The sequence below is a fragment of the Vicugna pacos genome, chromosome 13, assembly GCF_048564905.1.
Source record: "Vicugna pacos chromosome 13, VicPac4, whole genome shotgun sequence".
NCBI classification, from domain to species: Eukaryota; Metazoa; Chordata; class Mammalia; order Artiodactyla; family Camelidae; genus Vicugna; species Vicugna pacos.
This window is the reverse complement of record NC_132999.1, coordinates 17,276,540-17,289,159: the sequence shown is the minus strand read 5'-3', so window position 1 is coordinate 17,289,159 and position 12,620 is coordinate 17,276,540. Positions and strand designations below refer to the sequence as shown.

The following is a 12,620-nucleotide window of genomic DNA, read 5'->3' as shown; positions in this document are numbered from 1 at the left end:
AGAGAAAATGAGCATGTTTGTGTTTGGATCAATGTACTATCTAAACTCAGATTTAGCCTCTACTTTCGTATGTAGGTGTGTATATATATATTTCATATATATACACTTTTCATATGTATACATTTTTAAAATTCTTATAATAACCAATTGAGTATTTTACTATTTGGAGAATGTTATAGCTCCCTAAGTTGCAATACACCTTGAGAGATACCCTGTAGATACTCTTTGCAGTTAGGAAACAGAAACATATTTAATCCCTATGTATCTGTCCGTTCAGTTATCTTCTAATTCAATTCATAATTTCCTTCATGCCAAAATATTCCAAATTTTAAAGAAGCAACTAAGGTAGCTATAATAAACAAAAACCTATTAATGATGTTGAATACAATGTAGCAGGATGAAATTTAATGTAGTTTTACTGTATTGTAGTTACATTAAACTGAACTACAAGTAAAAAATGGAAAAAACACTTAAGTTTCTGCCTACCATGTGCCACAGAGTGTGGCCTCTGCCCGTAAGGAGCTTGCAAGCTAATGGGGGAGACAGGCAGATACCTAATTAAATTAGTTTTACTTACTGTGGCAGGTGCTAAGATAGGAGGATGCCAGGATGCTATGAAGACTCTCATAGGAGGCTTCAGTCTGACCTGGAGATTTGGTAAGGCTTCCTAAGATCTGGCCACTTCTTTCCATCTCCACTGTTGCCACCGTGATCCACATCACCATCATTTTCTAACTGGGTCTCTGCAGTTGCTTCCTGACGGGTTTGCTAGCTTCCACTCTGGCCTCTCTGTACGGGGCCAAGACGAGTTTTCCTGTTTGTTTGCTTTTGTATTTTTGTGTATTTAATGTAATTCATATCTTGGGACACCCAAATAAAAACCCAGTAAATAAATAAATAAAACCTCTAAATATACACCAGTGGCTTCCCATAGATTTCAGAGTAAAATCCAGGCTCCCTTCCATGACAGACAAGCCCGTGGTAGACCTGACTTCTGCTGCCTTCTCCAGTTTCGTTTCATACCATTCTCTCCACAGTCACCTTCCCCAGCTACCCTGACCTTACTTCTGTGCCTCACCTACAGCAGGCTCGTTCCTCTGCCGCCAGGCTTTACAAAGCTCCCCGTTTTCTCTGTCGTAAAAACTCTTTGTGAGTTTTCGCCTGGCCTGGACCAATCTCAGCTTGAGTTTCACCTCCTAGAAACGCCTTCATTCACCGTTTTCTCTCCTCCCCAGTTTCTTCCTGTAGCCTTTTGTCATTATCTGAATTCATGTGTGTGTTATGTGTTTATTTTCTGTCTTTTTACTCCAAAATGTTGGTTCCATGAGAGCTAAACCCTGTCTATCTTGTCCTCCACTCTCTCTCAAGCCGTAAGTATATAGCAGACTGCTCAATACGTATTTGCTGAATAAATGAATAAAAGGTGTCTGAGCTGAGTTGGGAAGGATGAGAAAGACTTAGCCAGTCTAAGAACAGTGGAAAGGTAAGAGAATAGCGTGAACAAAGACACAGAAGCATGGACTGGCCTGGGGTGTGCAGAGGAATAGAAGTGCTCAGTGCTACCAGACAGTGGAGTGTCAGTAGTGGTGGACGTGGCTGGTGACAACGACAGGAATTCGCTCACAGAGGCCATCATGTGTTGTGACCTTGAGCTTTATGATTTAGAGGGTGTGAAACTGTCAGACTTCAGCTTAGATCAGTGTTTCTCAAACATTTTTAACCAAGACCCACAGTTTACATTTTATTTGTAAACTGAGATTCATCCCTCAGTTTTAGAGGCCACCACATTCCTTGGCTCAGGCCCCCTTCCTCCAACTTTGAAGTCAGCGGCAGCAATCCTGACATCACGGCTCTGACCAACTCTCTGCCTCCCTCATCCACAAAGACTCTTAGATTTTTAGGGCCTACTTGCATACCCAGGATAATCTTGCCACCTCAAGGTCCCCAGCTTTAATCACATCTCCAAAGTCCCTTTGTCATGCAGTATAATATATTCATAGGTTCTGGGGATGAGGGCATGGACATCTTTGGTGGGTCAGCTCATATTCCTCCCTCCACCTCCCCTTTCCCTTCTTTCTTTCTCTCAATAAACATTTTTTGAGTACTCTCTCCCAATGCCGAGTGCTGGCATACAGCAGTGAGCAGGACAGTCAGTGTTCCTGCTCACATGGTGGCTGAAATTCTAGCACAAGGATAGATGACAAACAAGTAATCAAGTAAATTAACAAGGTAAGTACAGATTCTACCATTAAATCAATCAATCAATAAGGTGATAAATAGAAAGGAGCTGGGCAAGACCACTTTGGCTAGGTGGTCAGGGAGGGGCTCTCTGAGGAAGTGACACATGATCTGAGATCGGAATGATGTAAGTCAGTCAGCCACTAAGAGCCGGGGGAAGAGGATTCTAGCAGAGGAAATGAAAAGTGCAGAGAACCCGGAGCAGCAAAGGGCATGTCTTGTTCAAGGAACAGTCTGAAGGCCAGTGTGAATGAAGCAGAGCTGGGAAGGCAAAAAAGTAGAGCAAATGATGGTGGCGAGATGGGAGATGTGAAGCCGTGCAGCGGCTGAAAGAGTCCTGTGTGGTAAGGACTTCGGATTTTTTCTAACAGCAGTGGGACCCTTGGACAGGGTTTAAGCAGTGGTGCTGTGAAGCAGGTAACATAATCTGATGTATGTTTTTAAAAGGTAGTCAGCTTTGTGAAAATGACTTAGACAGGGGCAAGGATGGATTGGAGAGACACATTAAGGAGCTACTGTAGTCACCTAGAGGAAAGATGATGATGGTTCAGACTAGAGCGAAGACGGTAGAAATGGAGAGAAGTTGTCTGATCTGTGACACATTCTGGAGGTAAAATTGACAGGACTTAGTGATGGTTTGACTGTGGGGCATGAGAAAGAGGGTGGAATCAAGGATGATGTTGAATTTTTGAGCAACTTAAGGGATAAAAATGTTATTCCCTGAGGTAGAAAAGGCGAGGGGAAGAACCAGTTTGGAAAAGGGGAACCAAAAATTCAAATTGAACATATTAATATTGAACAGTCTGCTAGATGTCCAAGAAGTGATACAAAGGAGACAGACATGTGAGGCTGGAGCTCAGAGCAATATCTGAGTTGCAGAAAAGCATCTGAGAGTCTTTAACATAGAGGTGATATCTAGAGCCAGGGGACCAGGTGAGACCCCTTGGGAGAGAGTAGAAATAGAGGGAAAAATAATGTCTTGAGTGTACTAAGGTCCTCCAAGACTTAAAAGTCAGGAGCAAGAGGAAGAGCAATGAGAAAAATCTATTGAAAAGATGCTAATATTATTTGGGAGCTTCCCTGAGTGATGACTGGGTTGGAGGTGGAGGAGTCAAAAGAGCAAGTGGACATGGTCCTAGAAGCCCACTAGGGCAGAACTGTTGTATCTCCAGCACTTAGCTCCATCCTGGCACATGAATGGCAGCCATCTCTGTTCAGTGAACGAGTGAATTTTTCTGAGGCTCTCCAGTACATTCTGGCACATTTCTAGGCATGGAATTGAGATGAACATTTGCATTGACTTGTTGCCAGTGGCCTGACATCACAGGACTTTCCAGCCTACTTCATGGATTTTTTGCCCACCTTTAATAGAATTTAGAGAATTTGCTAAAGTCTCTCCTTAGGTTTAAATTGTAAACAGATATTTGCATTTTTCCAAATCATTCAAGATACAGGTACTTAGTAAAATAAATAAGTAGTGAGTAAGCAAGCAAACAATCAAGTGAAATTGAACTTCTGTAGAAGACCCGAACAGCCTCCTCAGAACCCTTGGGATTCTTTTCTTACAGCCAAAGAGATCAGTCATTTACTAAATTCAAGGGCAGGGGAGGGTTGGGGAGTTATCAGCCCCTTTTGAATCTCCTGTTACTTCCAAAAGCACATGACTGGATCAGAAATTCTCACTACTCTTGGAATTTAAGTCTGAGTTTGACTATAATGATGCAGCCCTGTTTGGAAGAAAATAAGTTTTGTGTGAGACTGAGACTCAGAAGGTTAAGTGACTTGCCCATAGTCTCAAAGTATTTAAACCCAATTCTAAAAGACTTCATTAAAAAAAAAAATCTTAACAATATGGAGAAAATTAAAGGGACATTTTATCCTCTAAATGGGGTTAGTTCTGGTATTTTCTGAATGTATTTAACATGAATGAATTTGTGGTTTTTCTTTAACAAGGAAAAATACAGAGGTGCATTCCAGAGTTGACTGTTCATGGCACATACAGTTAGAGGATGCTCACTGGCACTTATTTTTGTCATCATGTCACTGTTGGTTAAGGCCAAAATAGGTAAGCTATTTGTGGAATCTGATCCATGGAGGGATTTTTGGTTTAAAGTCCTCAGTTTCAGATGAACTATGTATGTGTGGCACATGTCCTGGTAGTTGGTCTTCTGCAGTCAGTTTCCTCTCATGGGTAAGTAGGTAAGTCTGGTTCTGTGTCTGTAACTAATATGTGTTTTATTTAATTCGTACCAATGGTTAAGAGTCCAGTCATATCGTTTCCTCTTAAGAAAGTGACTAGGTAACCAAACTAGATATCATGAATGAATGTTTTATGTTATTGTGCATTTTAACAGAGGGTGTTCATGAACGGATTCAGTTATCCTAAAAAAAAGAAAAAAGGTTGGCATTTTCTTCGCTTATTTTTTACCTTCTGGCCCATTAGGATCAAAGAAAATCAAAGAAACAGAAAACAAACATAAGAGAGAGAAAGAGACTTTTAGTTTTAGTTCTGAAAATTAAAACTTTTCACTTAAAATAAATATTCAGTATTTCCTTTATTTGATGTGAATAACTTTTTTAACCAGTTTCTGTTTATGGTAGTTAATCCAAGCAACCTTATAATTACCAAAAAAAAAAAAAAATCGGTGGAGGCTTTATCTCACATCTAAAAATCCAGGGTGTATCTATAGTTCTGAGGTTTTTTTCATTTTTCATTGACAGTTACTGAGTACTACCTTAAACTGCTAATTTCTGATTAGTTGTCATATTTACATATACAAACTTCTAGAAAGTAAGAATGATCTCTCTTTTAACTAAGAGTGTAATGTGGGACCTGGCACATAGTAAATAATACGGAAAACTCTTTTTAAAAGAAGAATACATTCATGTAATTTCGTATTAGCTGTATTGGGAAATGGTTCGTCCAGTCCAGGGTCTTACATCTTGAAGGAATAGCAAGGTACGGCAGGTTAGACCTAATTTCTGTCCTTGATGCCAACTGCAAACACACCAGAGCCCCTGAATATTTTCTCCTTGTTATAAAATAAATGTAGAGGTTACACATACATTATATTCCTAATTTGGCAATAGAGGAAATTATTCCCACATCTGCCCCTTAACATTTGTAATAGCCTTTAAAATGTTTTTAATAGCTTTTATAATCTTTTTGATATGAGTATTGAAGTAAGTATTATAAATTATAAATGGAAACAAATGTGATTTTTTCTGGGAAGTACTTTTAGTAGTCTGGTGAATAATTTGCATGTAAGAGAGATTGGTTTTTCTTGGAACTGTGTTCCTGAATGTTCTTCCAACTCTATTTTTTCACCACTTTCCTATTTATAGTTCTGGTTGTAGTATTACTGTTTTGAGAAGGCTGTGTATTTTAATTCAAACACAGTTAGACTTTCAGAGGGTTGCCTTCTGTCCTCACTGTGCTTCACCAGAGCCGTGTAGCTTATGTCTGTTTCTATGGTTTGATGGGGTTAGTTTTACCCAGCTTTAGGGAAGTACACAAACCCTCCATCTTGAAATGGGTTTCCTATGGGCTGATTGGGATTGCGTTTGTGTCTTATTGCAGATGTGTGCAAGAGAGGAGATGTGACTGTGGGGCCGTCCCACGTAATTTCACTTGGATCAGCTGTCAATATTTCGTGCTCTTTGAAGCCCCAACAAGGCTGCTTGCGATACCCCAGTTTTAACAAGTTAATCCTCTACAAGTTCGACCGAAGAATCCATTTTCAGCATGGTCACTCCCTCAGTTCTCAAGTCTCAGGTCTTCCCCTGGGTACAACTCTGTTTGTCTGCAAACTGGCTTGTAGCAGTAACGAGGAGATTCGAATATGTGGGGCAGAGATCTCCGTTGGTGGTGAGCATTCCATTCTGAGTTCCTAAAAACTGGTCATCATCTGGCATTTGTCATGTATTAAGCAGAAATCCAAATATAGGACAGTGTTCTTTCTTCTCCCACCACATGGATGTATTTCATCTTTTTTTTTTTAATTGAAGTGTAGTTGTGTGTGTGTGTATTCTTTTTCAGGTTCTTTTCCATTATAAATTACTACAAGATATTGAGTATAGTTCTCTGTGCTATACAGTAGGCCCTTATTGTTGATCTATTTTATACATAATAGTGTGTATATGTTAATCTCAAATTCCAGGTTTATCCTTCTTCCCCACCCCGTTCCCCTTTGGTAATCATAGTTGTTTTCTATGTCTGGGAGTCTATTTCTGGTTTGTAAATAAGTTCATTTATATCATTTTTTCTTCTATTTATTGAAGTATAGGCAGTTTACAGCGTTGTGTCAATTTCTGGTGTACAGCGTAACGTTTCAGTCATACATATACATACATATATTCCTTTCCATATTCTTTTTCATTGTAGGTTACTATAAGATACTGAATATAGCTCCCTGCGCTACGCAGTATAAACTTGTTGTCTATCTATTTTATGTATAGTAGTTAGTATCTGCACATCTCAAACTCCCGGTTTATCCCTTACCACCCCCTTCCTCCCTGGTAACCATAAGTTTGTTTTCTATGTCTGTGAGTCTGTTTCTGTTTTGTAAATGAGGTTTTTTGTATCAATATTTTTTAGATTCCACATGTAAGTGGTATCATATGGTATTTGTCTTTCTCTGTCTGACTAACTTCACTTAATATGATAATCTCTAGGTCCATCCATGTTGCTGCAAATGGCGTTTTTTTTTTTTCTCTTGGATGTACTTAACCTTGAGAGTAACATGAGCACCTTGATGTGAGAAGTCCGAGTCAGTAGAACTGGGATCTCTTTTACTCAGTTTCCTTATCCTCTCTTCTTGCCTCTCCTCTCCTCTCCCCTTTCCCCCACCCCCTTTCTTTCTTTTTTTCTTTTTCGCTCCTCTTTTTGGCCATTAAGATGATTTACCTGTTGCCCTTGGACTCCAGCGGCAGAAAAATGGTTTTCCGCAGCTGAGTCTTCATGCCTTCTTGGCTTGTGAGAATTTGTTCAAAGCCGCAACTTCCTAAAAAGAAGAAAGAGATGTCCCTCTTGACATCTGCACCCCAGGATGACTGCCCAAGGCTGAGCACTTCTTCCCTAACTTACTGCACAAAAATAGTTCTTCCTTCCGCCCTCACTCCTGACCACTGGCTGTTGTGCTTAGCAGAGGTAAAAGAGAACTATCATTATACTTACTATCCTTTCCTTGGTTTCCTAGAAAACTTCCTGAGGCAGAACTGACATGCTAAGACTTCTTGGGGAGAGGGGAGTTGCTTCCAGGGAAGCAAGAACGAGGGAGTGAACCAGGACAGGAGAAAAGCAGACTTGAGGTAGTTAAGTTACTGAGTTGGCCACAGTGTCAACAGAAAATACAACTGGTTACTTGGTCACTAGGGACATCCCCAGAAAGAATATATGAAAATATAGTGACAGGTGAGAGAATTTAACTGTGTGCCATTGGTCAAAGCTCACTCACAGGGTGAGCTCCCACACGCTGCTGCCTTTCATTGCTGGTGCCTCCAGGCAGCTGCTGGGGGTAAGAACTAATATGTCAGAGTTAGCGTCTGCAGCCTGAGCCACAGTGCACAGGGTGAGCCAGCAGCACACCTTCCTGCAGCTTGCAGCCTGCAGCCTCGAGGGCCCATGAGCATGCGTAGGCCCTGAGCGATCCCACAGCACTCTGTGCCTCTGTGGTACCAGGGGAGCTCCCGAGTGGCAGGTGAGAGGCATGAGGAGAGTAGGAGGAACTGCTGCAGTGGACTGGCTGACCACGGTGCAAGGACAGGGTCCCTGCAGGAAGACAGTTAGAGAGAGCTCAGTGAGACCTTTCAGGAAAGATGGAAGCCTCTTCTCTGTGACCCATAAGGATATGGTTGGTGCCAGGCAGTTTTCCTGGAGGGCCACCACAAGCATTGAGCAGAACACCAAGCAAATGGCCAAGCAAGTCATTTAGGGGTCAGAAGGCACAACCTAGATCCAGTACTCGTCTTCCAGCTCAGGGGCTCCTGCTCACATCACACATGAATCACATACTGTCAGCTCTGACAGCCTGTGGTGTAGTGGAAGGAGCAGGGGCTTTGAGTGCCACTAACGGCAGACCCGTAGTTTCAGTTGTGTGAGCCTCCGTTTCTCCATCTGTGTTATGAAGATACTAACACCTGCCCCGTAAGATGGTTGTAGTGATTAGATGACGCCTTGTATGCAAAGTGCTTAATCTAGTACCAGGCACATAGGAGGCGCTTAAATGTTGAGCGCTCGGGTTGCAATGCCATCAGTTTTGCTCTTTCCTTCATGTGTGCAGCATGCTGGGTAGCTGAGCCTGTTTCTCTTGACAAGAAGTACAAGCAGCATTGGTTATCGGCAAAACGAAAAATTTTCTGAAAAATACCATTGATCCTCACCTCCCTTGTCCTCAGAACACCTGAATATTTCATCCAGGTAATTCTCCATCCTACTAGACCAACATACCATATTGGCATTAGACATCTTCAGCCCTGTGATATCAGTTGCAGGCGTCTGCAGTGCTGCAGGAGGCTGACAATGGCCTTGAAAGTCAGTGTCCTTGCAGATGTCCTTTCTTGGCCATTCCATTTCTTGTCTTTGCTCTGACGCATCAGAGTGCTGCAACCCCTTTTCGTTTGTTTCCTTTTCCATCCAGAGTATGTGGATGGGTCTGTGACACTTTGCAGCATCGGAAGACCTAGGGAGATGGTGAAGAGTGTCTGACTGGTGCAGCTCAGCTGGACGCTGCTGCTGGAATGCTGCCTTGTGCAGCGTGCTCAGGTGGTAACCACACCATCAAACGGCTGCTCTTTGAACAAGCTTAGCACCTTTGAGGTGAAGGACTGCCTGGAAGCAACACCTTTTTCTGAGTATGGCTATTCATTCCAAGAAAAGACACAATGAATGTTGATTTTCCCCAGCGCAGTAAGCCCAGTCCTAGCTATTGAAGGAGCCAGCGGCCCGTTTTCTTTGTCTGTGACAAGTAGGAGCCCCTAGGGCCATTGCATGTCCTGAGAGGGCCTGCCATAAAGTTGGCTGTCGTGTCAGAACTGGGAATGGGTAAATGGCCTTTGAACTTTCTCCTCTCGGCCTCTCGCCTGGGCTGGTGCTGCTCTGCTGCTCAGAGCTCGTCCAAATGTGTAGTAGCTAAACAACCGGTGCTCTAGTTAACCTCCGAGCATTGAGCCGCAGGCTGTTTGGACAATCAAGGAAATAAATGAAAGACAGTAGATTCTTGCTTAGTTGTTTTCAGTGTACGCTTGGCTGTTGATATTTCTGAAAGCCATTTTTCCAAGACTTTTTATTTCCCGTAAGAAGTAGGGCTTTAAAAAATAATAACAAGCATAGTACTTGTAACAACTCATTACACTGTAAACTATTTTAATTTTCGGAGACTTTGATTTCTGTCCTTTCCTTGGCATCAGCTATTGTAATATATACATATTATATTATAATTTGTATTGAAGAGAATTAGGTCTGGCTTCCCCTGAGACAGTCTCTGACCAAACCAAGTCCTAGCTGAAGTAGACACATTGATTTCATGGTCCAGGAAACTCACGTTGAGAAAGTTGATTTGTGATTAAAAGCTATGGTCTTTAAAGTGAGATGCTCTGCCGACGTTAAGGAGTAAAGGTGAGGATGTGACTGACTTTTTCATTATGTGAAAGTGCCAAGTACTTTATATCTCCTTCGGTCATCAAAAGACCCTATAAAGTGTCAGGGTAAAGATGTTGGTTTGAACACATGTATTTACTTTTATTCCCCCTGAAATATAGCCAAGATGCAGTAAAAAGACAGTTTTCCAGAGGCACAAACCCTAAAGAACAAAAAGAATGGGAGGGGAGACACAGCAACAAAGTTTTGGAAGCAGGAAAGCATGTGGACCAACCATAACTGGCTTAGCCTACGGCTGGCAGTGAGAAACATCAAGATGCAACCTGAGTTAATGCAGAAGCTCCCACCCCAGAAAGACCCAGAAATTGGTGATACCATGTACTTCTGAGAGTGAGGGTAAAAGTAGGGATTAAAAATGGGAGATTTGATTGAACATCTACTTTAAAAAACATGTCCTCAGCTCCCCTTCCTAATTCCAAATAGCCAGACAGCCACCGCTCCACTACGCTGGTGTGGGTATCAGAGGGCCGCTGAGCTGGTGTCAGCCAGTTCAGCTGAGATTGTAGGGCCATGCTGAAAAACAGAGGGACTGAAGGAATATTGACATACAGCTCCTTTCAGGCCTGTGCCGACCTCCAGGCAGATTAGAAGATCCTTTTCTGGAAAATCTGACCAGGCTGAGAGGAAGTATCTAAAATTATTTGCAACAGAGATTCCTAAGAAATTCTAGCCAGATCACCTTGGAGTGAAGCCCAGGGTCAACAAATGCACGTCAACTGACATGCCTGCAGAGCTGCAATTTATAATTTAGTGCCCCACTCCCATAGATGAGTAAAAATACAAAGATCCGAGGAAAATGGCCAACTTGAAGGACAGAAACCAAAATAAGCATGTGGGGAAAAAAGCATATAAGCAAAGTAGAAGTGTATTCAGGGAGAAGAAATGTTAAAAAAAAAAAAACTATCCTTGATACCTTAGGAATTAAGAGAAAATACTGCGTACAGAACAAAAATAGGATGCTGTAAAGAGAAAACATTCAGAGAATAGAAAACATGCCCCACCCCCCAAAAAATTGATAAGTGGAAATGAAAAACTCAACAGGAGGGAATAAATGTAAACTGAGGAGGTTTTCCCCCATATTACAGCAAAAAAGTCAAGAGTTTTAAAATGTAGGAGATAAAACATAAAATTAGAGGAAGGTCCAACCTATGAAAACTAGGGATTTTTAGAAAGAGAAAAACAAGACAGGTGAGGATTATCAGAGAAAAAATTCAATAATGTTTCCCAAACTAAAAAATAAAAGTTCCCAGAATGTATGAACTCTTTGAGAATCCATGAGAATGAAAGAAAATAGACCTCATTAAGCACATCTTTGTGAAAATTCAGAATAGTGGGGACAAGGAGACGATTCCACAATCTTCTGGTTTGTTTTTGTTTTGTTTATATTTTTCCTTTTTAAAAATTTCCTCAGTTTCTTTTTTTTTTCCTTTTTTAGTTTTTTTTTTGCGGGGGGGGGTAGAATTAAGTTTATTTATTTATTTATTTTTAAGGGAGGTGCTGGGGATTGAACCCAGGACCTTGTGCATGTTAAGCATGCACTCTGCCACTTGAGCTATACCTCCCCACACAATCTTCTGAAGAGGAAAAATAAAGTATTCCAATGGTTCAAGATTCAGAATGGCTTTAGATTTCTCAAAATCCATCTAGAGTGTAGAAGACAGTAGAGCATAATCTACAGAACCCTGAAAAATTCTTTTCAAACTAGAATTCTATACTCAGCTAAAATATCAGTCAAGTGTCAGGGTAGAATAATGACATTGGTAGCTATGTTCAAAGTACTGCCTCTCCTGCACTTTTTCCCAAGGAACTGCTGGAGGATATAATCCAACACAAGTGGTTAAATCAAGAAAGAAGAAAGCATTGGATCTAAGAAACAGGAGATCCAACACAGAGGGAAAAAGAGGGAAAAAAAAGGAATTTCCAGGACACCGAGGACTGGCAGTTCTAGAAAGCTGTGTGCAGGCATAGAAGCAAACACATCTTTTTGGAAAGTTCACAAGGCTCCAAGAAACTAGTCTTCCAGCCAAAGAAACTAATAGAATTCTCATCTGAATGTGTTGAATAATGATTCAGATAATTGGCTTGAGAGTTTGGAATTATATTAGTAAGAAAACTAAACAAATGGAAAAACATAACAATTAATTACTACCTCCAAGATAAACAAGACATTGTACATAAAATGAAAAATTAACATAGTATTTTACATGGCTTAGTCATAAGTAGTTGTATATACAGATTGTATAAAGTGTATATATAGATGTACATATGTCTGTTGTTTTAGGAAAAGAAAGAGTTTATTATTCCATTAAGCAAAACTATATGAGCTACATATTGTTATACCCATTTTATAGATGAAGAAACTGAAGCTCTGAGAAGTTCATTTGGCCAAAGTCACACAGTGGGCAATTATAACACCCAGATCTATGGTGTGTGCTAAGGACAAAACAACTTTTATTCCATCAGTTACAGCTTTTTTTCTGAGCAGATGATAGCTGGGGCATTAGTAGTGTACTTGTTTTATCTCACCCAAAGGAAGCATCTATCTACATGTGGGTCTCAGTACTAGGGTAGAATGAAATAATCGAGTAACAGAGTATTTTCTCTTACCTCCATTAAACCTAAGAAGCTCCTAGCTTTGAGGTCCGTCTTTGACTATAAAATCGCTTCATTGAATATATATACCTTCTAATAGAAGGGACCGTGCCTGCCTCATGCACCTTTGCAT

The 12,620-nt window shown here is 40.9% G+C and overlaps 1 protein-coding gene across 6 annotated transcripts in view; it reads left to right on the top strand.

Annotated features, from left to right (window-relative positions):
* IL12RB2 (interleukin 12 receptor subunit beta 2) overlaps nt 1–12,620 on the top strand; it is a 70,864-nt gene that overhangs the window by 5,532 nt on the left and 52,712 nt on the right. For 2 of the 6 annotated variants that reach the window (XM_072974228.1, XM_072974225.1), the window contains exons 2-3: nt 4,192–4,303; nt 5,819–6,106. In XM_072974228.1, coding sequence (XP_072830329.1) covers nt 4,228–4,303; nt 5,819–6,106 — 364 coding nt within the window. In that variant the 5' untranslated portion in view covers nt 4,192–4,227. Of the gene's footprint in view, nt 1–585; nt 658–2,494; nt 2,583–4,191; nt 4,304–5,818; nt 6,107–12,620 lie in introns of those variants that run through there. The other 4 variants (XM_072974229.1, XM_072974230.1, XM_072974226.1 and 1 more) reach the window with 3 other exon arrangements.